General features: G+C 41.6%; 1 protein-coding gene across 2 annotated transcripts; it reads left to right on the top strand.

Annotated features, from left to right (window-relative positions):
• The first annotated feature begins 392 nt into the window (after positions 1–392).
• Positions 393–9975, top strand: LOC9266997 (regulatory-associated protein of TOR 1-like). Of its 2 annotated transcripts, none has more exons than XM_015761673.3 (23): positions 393–1068; positions 2652–2754; positions 3295–3377; positions 3454–3612; positions 3702–3818; positions 3953–4110; positions 4209–4363; positions 4461–4605; positions 4688–4766; positions 4899–5000; positions 5343–5426; positions 5530–5640; positions 5737–6090; positions 6170–6350; positions 6463–7074; positions 7194–7520; positions 7633–7753; positions 7851–7975; positions 8057–8196; positions 8296–8397; positions 8478–8563; positions 8715–8799; positions 8933–9975. In XM_015761673.3, the coding sequence occupies exons 1-23, from the start codon at positions 754–756 to the stop codon at positions 9272–9274; spliced, it is 4086 nt and encodes a 1361-aa protein (XP_015617159.1). In that variant the 5' UTR covers positions 393–753; the 3' UTR covers positions 9275–9975. The 2 variants fall into 2 exon arrangements, with proteins under 2 accessions (XP_015617159.1, XP_015617158.1); XM_015761672.3 differs by having other exon boundaries at positions 7630–7753.
• The last annotated feature ends 689 nt before the right edge of the window (positions 9976–10664 follow it).

Here is a 10664-nt window from a genome sequence, read left to right as displayed (position 1 = left end):
GAAAATATAATGATGCTAGACGCGCAATCTATTCGGGCCACCATGCTAGTTTAAAGTATATCTAGCAACACAATTGTTATTTAATGTACTTTTACTAAACACAAGTAAAAAGAAAGTTAGGTGATCCAGTCCAATTAAGCTATACATGCCACATCCTGCAGTATAAACTAGCAAAAGGAGTCACTAACTTTAGGACTTAGGAGTTAGAGGATCCATGCACCTTTTTAGATGCAAACTTCCATTTGTTCTTATGCTTAAGCATGGCCACTGAACTAAAATACGAGGAGGATTACAAGCTAGGGAAAAAACCAGAGCAAGAAAAGGAAAAAAAGAGAGAAAAAAACAGAGCAGAGAGGCAAGAAGAAGCGCACGGCCACGAGCCTGCGCATCTCACACTCAACACGCCCGGACCGGACTCGCAAAAGGAGAAGAAGCAGCAGCAGCAGCAAGCGAGAGGAGAGGACAGAATCCAATTTCCGATTTTATTTTTTAGTAAATAGTTTCCTCGTCTTCCTCCTCCTCCACCTGACCTCCCCGCCGCTTCCCGTCCCCAACCCTCTCCTCCCCCCTCTCCAAACCCTAACCCTAAACCCCTCCCCCCCACTCCCGTCCTGTCAATCTTGTCATCGTCCTCACCGCCGCCGCCCGGGGCTCCCTCCCTCCCGCCTCCGGATTCGGATTCTTCAAGCTTGCCTGCCGGATTCGATTCTGATGGCTTCGGGGTGACCGCCCGCGAGGAGGGACCAAGCGTAGATGGCATTGGGGGATCTCATGGCCTCCAGGCTCGTCCACTCCTCCTCCTCCTCCTCCGCCGCGCCATCCGCCGCCCTGCCCAATCACCATACCAACCACCTCGTCGATGACCACCTCCCCGTGGAGAATGGACCGGACCCCAGGAGGGACGTGCCCGACGAGGAGCCGCCGCCCCCGCCGCCGCCGCAGGTCGCCTTGCTGCCCCAGGTGGTTGTGCTGTGCGAGCAGCGGCACGAGGGGTTCGACGAGGCCGCCGCGGCGGCGGCCGGGCCCTCCACCAGCGGGCCCGTCTCCAAATGGCGCCCCAAAGACCGGGTAATGGATGCTATTCTGCCTGCTGCTGCTCTTCAACTCTTTGCTGGTTCCTGTTTAGGAGGAGGATTCATAGGGTAGTCATTAGCAATGCGTTTAATGGATTGAGCTGACAATGAAAATTAGGGGCGGCTATTGACTGGGTTGAGAGGGTGGCGTACTAGTAATTTTAATATCTTTTATCCATTTTGTTCCACATATTATTGGTATTATTATTTGATGATTGATTATGACGACACTTTCAGTTGTAATTGGGGTTCTCAAGTCATACAATGGTTGATGTTACCTTATCTAGTAGTGCTATGTAAGCAGGACACTCAACTTTATCAATGAGGGCCGCTCAGGTGCAGGGCTAAAAAATGCATCATTTTATTGAATTTATCATATGTTAATCGATACATATGGGACATAGTAGTGGTGTTGCTATATTGTTGCACCATTTTGCTGCATGGTTAAAAGCAGCATGGCGATCCCCGACTCGCCTATATGCATGTTTCAGATAATAAGCCCATCTCATCTTTCTTATCAGAGCCAGCCTGTTGTTAGTCTTGAGGTTAACAATTTTGGGCTTGTCCTTCGAATCTTAAATCTAGTAGGGTGGATTTGTCCAAGTGACAGTATTTGCTAATTGCTGATTGGCAGTTTGGCACCATGTTGGCAGAAAGAGAAACTTTAGTTTCAGCCGAGTTTGGCGGGGACGTTAATAGAAAGAGAAACTTAGTTTCACCGAGTTTGGTGAGGAAGTTAATAGAAAGAGAAACTATAGTTTCAGCTGAGTTTGGTTGGGAAGTTGATATGTGAAAATGGTGAGTGGGGGCAATGGACAAAACCAGCATTACGGTAGTATAGTCATAATGTTACAGTTCTTGGTTATCCAAGGTAAACCTATCATTATAGGCATATCAGATTTCCACCATATGTTGCTCTAGCATGTGAGCATGCGGTAGTTTAAGGGCTGTAATTCTGCAATGGAATTATGATGATGGACGGGAAGTAGTGCATACTGGAAACAAATGACAATTAGGAACCTTGAGACCCCATCTGGGATAGTTTTATGAGTTGTAAGCTTTCGGGCAAAACAAATCGCTTGTACAATGCAGATGTTTGGTTGCCCCATATATCCTTTTGGACATCGTGGAAATGCTTGGTTCCAACAAAAGAACACTCATGTTGAATAAATTATTTCTTTCTTCTTCAGATGACTGATGTCCCTAGTGGGATTTGCATCTTATTTTTATTTATCTAGGGTGGACCATTGTGTTGAACTTTAGTAACCCAGTTTGTGGCATGTGATTCATAAAAAAAAAGAGAATATTCTAAATTACTATGACATGATGGAGAACCCATGTAATTGCTCCATGGTTGTGGTCAGTTTTATCTAGAAGTAGCTGATCAGAAAATAGCTTTGCTTTTCAAATGACTGTCTACGTTGGTCAGAAATCTGTCCCAATACCTTTTCTTTTCTTCTGGATGCTTCTTTTGGATATTCTATACTTCTATTTGTATTTCTGTTCCTTTTATTTTCTGGTGTACTGTTGGATGTTATTGCTTTTATGCTATTTACTAATAGTGTTTTGGTAGTGCAGATGAAAACTGGCTGTGTGGCACTTGTGTTGTGTTTAAACATTAGTGTTGATCCGCCGGATGTGATCAAAATCTCCCCTTGTGCAAGAAAGGAGTGCTGGATAGGTAAACATTTGGTCATATGTATATGCTTGAATTTTAGTCAGCTGGAAAATTTACGTCTGCCTGCAGTTGGCAGTTTTATTTCATGTTTATGGTATGCAACTCCAGTATTGTTGTATTTTTTCTCTCCACGTGCAAATGTTAGTTAGAACTCATTTAAGCTATATCTTTTATTGACTGCTCTAAATGCCAAACAAGGGTGATTATTTTGTAATCAGAGGTTATTGCAGCAAAGACTGGTCTGACACATGCTATTCTGTAAAATTACCATTAATTTTCTGTTTGATTATAACCAAATGTGTATTAATTTGTGAAAGCCTGAGGATTGGTTGTAGAGGATTAAAATTTCCGGGTCTGCGTTATAAGATGCCGGACCTTTAAGTTGTGGAGGATAGGGACTTGATCAATAAAATTTATTATTTGTTGATTGTTCTAGAGTGAGAAAGCTTATCTAAAATAAACATGGTGATTCATCTTTGTACTCCTAATGCGTTTGTACAGTTGCTTTGAGTTTTTCTCATAGCTCTTTCATTTATTTTTCAGATCCATTTTCTATGGCACCTCCAAAAGCCCTTGAAACTATTGGGAAAACATTACACTCACAATATGAGCGCTGGCAGCCAAAGGTGAGGCACTTCTTTTGCTGTTTATAGACTTTATTATGATGACATTACTTACATCATGCCCGAATGATGCTTGCAGGCTCGTTACAAGCTTCAGCTGGATCCGACATTAGAGGAAGTTAAGAAGCTATGTAATACTTGCCGTAAATTTGCTAGAACAGAGAGAGTCCTTTTTCATTACAATGGTCATGGTGTACCAAAGCCTACAGCTAATGGGGAGATTTGGGTATTTAACAAGGTGAATGTTGCAAAGACACTGCATAAGCTGCTGCATTGTTTATCCATGTGTGTTTTTGACGAAGTGCCCTTTTTTTACTTTTTGTGCAGAGTTACACACAATATATTCCGCTTCCCATTACTGATCTTGATTCATGGCTGAAAACACCTTCTATATATGTTTTTGACTGCTCAGCAGCTGGAATGATTGTGAAAGCTTTTCTGGAGGTATGGTATAGTTCCTTCTAATTTTTATACGTACGCCAGATACTTGAAGTTGAAAGTGATAATGATGATTTCCTATCTGTTTCTATTGTTAGACTGTTTAATATATTCACTATGACTACTCATGTTCACTTTAGCGCCTAGACTGGAGTTCTAGCTCGTCTGCATCTTCATCGAAGGACTGCATTCTCCTTGCGGCCTGTGAGGCACATCAAACTCTCCCACAGAGCGCAGAATTTCCTGCTGATGTGTTCACAGCTTGCCTCACCACACCCATCAAAATGGCACTGCACTGGTTCGTCCCCTTCTCATGTTTGATTGTTGTAGACATAGAATTTCTCATGCTGTATCTGCATCAATAATGGTCTATATTCATGTATATAAACTATTCAGGTTTTGTAACCGATCGTTACTCCGTGATTCCATGGAACACAATCTTATTGACCAAATTCCTGGAAGGCAAAATGACCGCAAAACTCTTCTAGGGGAGTTGAACTGGATTTTCACTGCTATCACAGACACTATTGCATGGAATGTTCTTCCTCATGGTACTGATAGTCATTTTAATCACAATTAATGCCAGTGATCAATTGCTTTCTCATTCATTTTCTTTTAATCTGTTATGATTCAACTTTCACTACGCAGATCTATTCCAAAGACTTTTCAGGCAGGATCTTTTGGTTGCTAGTCTCTTTCGCAACTTCTTACTTGCTGAGAGAATCATGCGGTCCGCAAATTGTTCCCCAATTTCATACCCTTTGTTACCACCAACTCATCAGCACCATATGTGGTAATTGATGGCACTAGCCATTCTTTTTATAGTTTAGCTACCTCTTCTCCATTTTCTTTAATTTCCTAAATTTCAATTTTAGGGATGCATGGGACATGGCTGCAGAGATCTGCCTTTCTAAGCTTCCTCAATTAATTGCTGATCCTAATGCAGAGTTTCAGGTGCTATTAACCGTCTTTGCTTTTTTTGAATGATCTAATACTTTGGACATCAACATTTTGTTGGCATTGTTATGTTGTTTGAGAATTATCACTTCAGTACCATCACTTTGTTCATTTCCTTACTCAAACCAGCCGAGTCCATTTTTCACGGAGCAATTGACAGCATTTGAAGTTTGGCTTGATCATGGCTCTGAAGACAAGAAACCCCCAGAACAGCTACCTATTGTTCTTCAGGCAAGACATTTTTTTCCATCCAGCTATTCAAGATGCTAGTGTTTTTTTTTTTTGTTATTTGAGTGGTAAGTTGGTAACTGACTCTCCAAATGATGGCAAAATAAACTTGGGTGGACATCTATGAGGCTTTTTTGTGACGCAATTCTTGGTTCTATTTATATCATTGCATAATCATACAGGCCATCTTGCAAAATGCCCTTGTTACTTATTTGTGAACTTTGTTAAATACATGGTTGCCCATCTCTTATCTGCTTTCAGTATTTATGCTGGAAATTTGCTACATGGGTTCCCTTTAATTATCAATTGTTTTACTTTGCTCTAATACACTTATGTTATGTGTAGGTTTTGCTTAGTCAGTCACACAGATTTAGAGCACTTGTTCTGCTTGGAAGATTTCTTGACATGGGACCTTGGGCAGTTGATTTGGTATGGAGTTGACCGTTCTGCGTGCCCTTTTTTGGGGGTAGAACTGTAGAAGTGTTGTTGTATATTATCTTACCCGTATTTCAAATTCTGGAACTTTTTTTAGGCTTTGTCCGTTGGCATCTTCCCTTATGTACTTAAACTGCTTCAAACAAGTGCAATGGAGTTGCGCCAAATTCTTGTGTTCATATGGACAAAAATTCTCTCTCTTGATAAGGTGGTGTTCTATGTTGAAAACTTGAAATCTCTGACAGTTCATTTTATTTCTCAAGATTCAGGTATTTACTTAGTTGCTCTGTTTTTCAAATGACAGTCATGCCAGGTTGACTTGGTGAAAGATGGAGGGCATGCATACTTTATCAGGTTTCTTGACAGTTTGGATGCTTACCCAGAGCAGCGTGCAATGGCTGCTTTCGTTTTAGCCGTTATTGTGGATGGGCATAGGGTTGGTCAAGAGGCTTGTGCTAATGCAGGGCTTATATATGTCTGCCTGAGACATCTGCAACCTGAAAATCCGAATGATGCTCAGACAGAGCCTTTGCTCTTGCAATGGCTTTGTTTATGCCTTGGCAAACTTTGGGAAGATTTCCCTGAGGCTCAGTTACTTGGTCTGCAATCAAACGCACCGGAAATTGTTATATGCTTATTGTCAGAGCCTCAACCTGAAGTATGGCTGCTGTCATTTTGTGTTAATTCTTCCTTATACCTGCTTCACAACATACGTGTTAAATATTTGATCTTACCAGGTCAGAGCTTCTGCTGTTTTTGCACTTGGAAATCTTGTGGATATTGGATCTCCATCACTGAATGGAGCTGACGACGATTCTGATGATGATGAAAAGGTGAGAGCTGAAATAAATGTTGTCCGAAGCCTTCTGCAGATCTCTTCAGATGGTAGCCCTCTTGTTAGATCTGAGGTTGCCGTAGGTACGTGAATTTGCCTAATACATTGGACTTACACTCATTTAGTAATGTGTCAAGCCTATAGATTCCTCTTGATTTTGTGGCGATAATTTTGAGTTGATCTGATGTGTTGCAGCGCTTACCCGCTTTGCAATGGGGCACAATAAACATATCAAATCTGTTGCCGCCGAGTACTGGAAACCTCAAACCAATTCACTGCTCAAGTCATTACCATCGTTGGCTAATATTAATTCGAGCAATGTTTACAGTCCCAGCAGCTTAATACAAGGTAGCAGTGGCCTTGCCTCACATATTGGTCCCGTTTTAAGGGTTGGCAGTGATAACAGTGCCACTGCTCGTGATGGAAGAATCTCTACGAGCAGCCCGATTGCAACAAATAGCATCATGCATGGTTCTCCACAGTCAGATGATTCTTCCCAACACTCTGATTCAGGCATATTACTGAGAGAGAATGCAAGTAATGGTGGTCTCAACTACTCAAGATCGAGGCCTATTGATAATGGGATCTATTCCCAATTTATAGCAACTATGTGCAATGTTGCTAAAGATCCTTACCCAAGAATTGCAAGTATTGGGAAAAGGGCATTGTCCCTCATAGGTGTTGAGCAAGTAAGCATGAGAAACAGTAGACTTAGCAATGGAGGTGCACACCCAGGAGAGACATCTGTGCCCCCTTCATCAAACTTTGGAATGGCACGCTCCTCTTCCTGGTTTGATATGAACTCTGGTAGGTTAATAATTTCTATCCTTGCCAAGTGCTTGGAGGATGCCTGCCTTTTTGCATGCACTACATTATTGTGTGGGGTGTAAATGATTATTGAATTCAGCTCTTTCAATATTTTGTAGGAAATTTCTCGATGGCCTTTAGGACTCCTCCTGTTAGTCCCCCTCAGCATGACTACCTCACAGGATTGCGCCGAGTGTGCTCGATGGAGTTCAGACCACATGTTTTGAACTCACCTGATGGCTTAGCTGATCCTCTTTTAAGCTCCAGTGCAGCCCCCAGCAACATGGGGCTCGATATACTTCCCCAATCATTAATTTACAGATGGAGTTGTGGTCACTTTTCTAGGCCACTTCTAACTGGTTCTGATGATAACGAGGAAGCAAATGCTAGAAGAGAAGAGCGAGAACGAATTGCAATGGATTGCATTGCTAAATGCCAACGATCTTGTATGTGGCCTAGCAACACTATTTTACATTATATTTTTGCTATTGGAGTTCTATTTATTTATCTGATTAATGATATGCTTCCCCTTCTTCTGTGTGTTGGTGGCATTAGCAGCTTGCAAGATGACCAGCCAAATTGCTAGCTGGGATACGAGGTTTGAGTTGGGTACAAAAGCATCATTGTTGTTGCCATTTTCTCCTATTGTTGTTGCTGCGGATGAAAATGAGCAAATACGGTAAACAGATTATACTGGAATCTCTTGTTAAAATCGATTTTTTTTTTGTGCTTCAGATACACTAGTGCAGTTGCGCTAAAGTTTGGTCTCATTTCAGAGTATGGAACTATGATGATGCGCTGCCAGTGAATACTTTTGAAAACCACAAGTTATCTGACAGAGGCCTATCTAAACTTTTGCTGATCAATGAGCTTGATGATAGCTTGTTGTTAGTTGGCTCAAGTATATCTCTTATCTTTATGTTTTTTCTGTTCTCATTTGTTTTGTACCATTTTGATATGTATTTTTTTTTTCATATTGTAGGTGATGGAAATGTCCGCATATGGAGAAACTATACTCAAAAGGGAGGACAAAAACTTGTAACTGCTTTCTCATCAGTTCAAGGCTATCGAAGTGCTGGTCGCAGTATTGTATTTGATTGGCAGCAACAGTCGGGTTATCTGGTGAAACTCTAAAGCCTTTTCCCGATGTTTTGCAAATTGCAATGTCTCATTAATCAAGGCTATTGTAATATGGAACTTACTCCTTTTGTTGTAAAACAGTATGCATCTGGTGACATGTCCTCTATCCTTGTATGGGATCTTGACAAGGAACAACTTGTCAACACCATCCAGTCAACTGCTGATAGCGGGATTTCAGCTCTTGTGAGTTCTTTGTTACTGTGTGCATATGTGCTATTTGAGTGTGAAAAATTTAAAATAATGATTTTAGCTTCTTTTTTCAGTCTGCATCTCAGGTTCGATGTGGCCAATTCGCTGCTGGTTTTCTTGATGCATCTGTCAGGATATTTGACGTGCGTACACCTGATAGGTAAGTAGATGTTTGATGAGATATCAACCACATGTTCCATTGCAGAGATTTCGCTTCATGTGCATCCTCCGCCCACAACACACATATGCATGCTTATTTGCGCGCACACATTTATGCTACTTCCTAAGTTCAATTTTTCCCATTGCTGTAGGCTAGTATATACAGCAAGACCACATGCCCCAAGATCAGAAAAGGTTGTTGGTATAGGATTTCAGCCTGGGTTTGATCCCTACAAGGTAAATCCTCCCTCTTTGTGCACATCTTCTGTATTTCTTGTAGTTTTAATTGTTAGAGCAGCCAATTTTTTAGAACTTTATGGGATTATTTGAGCTTTACAGAGCTCCCTTTTTGTTATTTATGCAATTACAGATTGTAAGTGCATCTCAAGCTGGAGACATTCAGTTCCTTGATGTTAGAAGGGCATCTGAACCCTACCTCACTATTGAAGCACATAGGGGTTCATTAATGGCATTAGCTGTTCATCGGCATGCCCCAGTTATTGCAAGCGGCTCAGCCAAGCAGATGATCAAAGTGTTTAGTCTTGAAGGAGAACAGTTGACAATAATTCGCTACCAGCCATCTTTTATGGGTCAACGAATAGGCAGCGTAAACTGCCTTTCTTTCCACCGATACAAATCACTCCTTGCCGCTGGTGCTGGTGATAATGCTCTTGTTTCTATCTACGCGGAGGACAATTACCAAGTACAATGAGGTTTACAGCTTGTTCCATGATGCAATGATGATGCATTCAGTTGGCCTCATGTATGGCCAAGCGTTGATCCACACCAATGGTACAGCTACAAGATACAAGATGTTATGGAGAGCCTGGTCAGTGACATGGTGGTGGTGGTATAGAAGTGCCACAGCTTCTGGTGCATTGCTTCTTGGGCATATCTACATCTCTGATCTGACCTGCAGTTTGTAAGATACAAAACAGGGTTCATTAGCCTCCCTTGCAGAAGGTCGCGAAAGTGGCATCTTGCCCTGGTCCCATCATTACACTTGGAGGCTTCCCAAATAACTAGGTTAACCAAACTGTAAATAGTCATCCTATTTGGATTGTTGTTCTCCTTAGCCAGCTTCCTTTCCCAAATGTAAAAAGGTTTGGAGGTGCTTCCATATGATAAATCAGGTTAGTGGGGACTGCCTGGGCAAGTGGTTGTTTATATGGGCCCAGGGAGAATGCATGCGCATGTCTCTCATAGATGTTGTTCAATAGATAGATGCATTTGTCCAGCTAACACAATATTACATGGCTTGATGAATCAATGCCTTCTTTTAAGTCTTTCATTGTAAGCACTGGACAGTCATCCAGTGCATCAAGGTAGGGCGTCATTGTCCTTTTGTATATATGAATTGTACTTGTACAGTTGCCCACTTTGATGCAATGCGTCCAAAGATGTTTTGAGGTCGCCCTTGGGTTTATTTGGCGCCACACAACAGTTGAAGAATCAGGTATGTCTACATGGGAAGATGTTGAGGTAGAATGATGAGGATTGGAAGGCCGGAAGCACTTTGGGTCTGTAAATAGTTTAATGGAAGTAGTGATGTGAAGCTGTGAGTGTTTTATCTTTGTGGCTTTGTCTGGGTCGCCAGACAAACCAGTGACCTTTGGATGTGCTGGATCTATTATTGGAGGACCGGGAAAATGCTGGTGGAAGTCTTACATTTGCTGAAATTGTCTTGGGGAGAAACTCAAATGAAGGCATTTTGGCAGTTGGTATAGAAATGATTCTATTGGGCGTTTTCATACCGTGGAGAAACACTGGGGAAGTCTGATACTGAAACTGTCTTGGATGAGAAACTCAAATGAAGGCATATGGCGGTGGCAAATACACAAATGTACCTGGGTTCCATAGCTTGGAAGAACCCTGGGGAAAATATTCTGATGCTTGGAGAGTTGGAAGTGAGCAAGAACCCTGGGGAAAATATTCTACTGAGGTGTAACCTGTACTCTCTCCGTTTCACAATATAAGTCATTTTAGTATTTCTTACATTTATATTGATGTTAATGAATCTAAACATATATTCATTAACATCAATATGAATATGAAAAATGCTAGAATGACTTACATTGTGAAACGGATCACAATATAAGTCA

This window comes from Oryza sativa, chromosome 11 (genome assembly GCF_034140825.1).
Source record: "Oryza sativa Japonica Group chromosome 11, ASM3414082v1".
Taxonomy (NCBI): Eukaryota; Viridiplantae; Streptophyta; class Magnoliopsida; order Poales; family Poaceae; genus Oryza; species Oryza sativa.
Note: the sequence above shows the minus strand (reverse complement) of the source record. Positions and strands in the feature narration are given on the sequence as shown.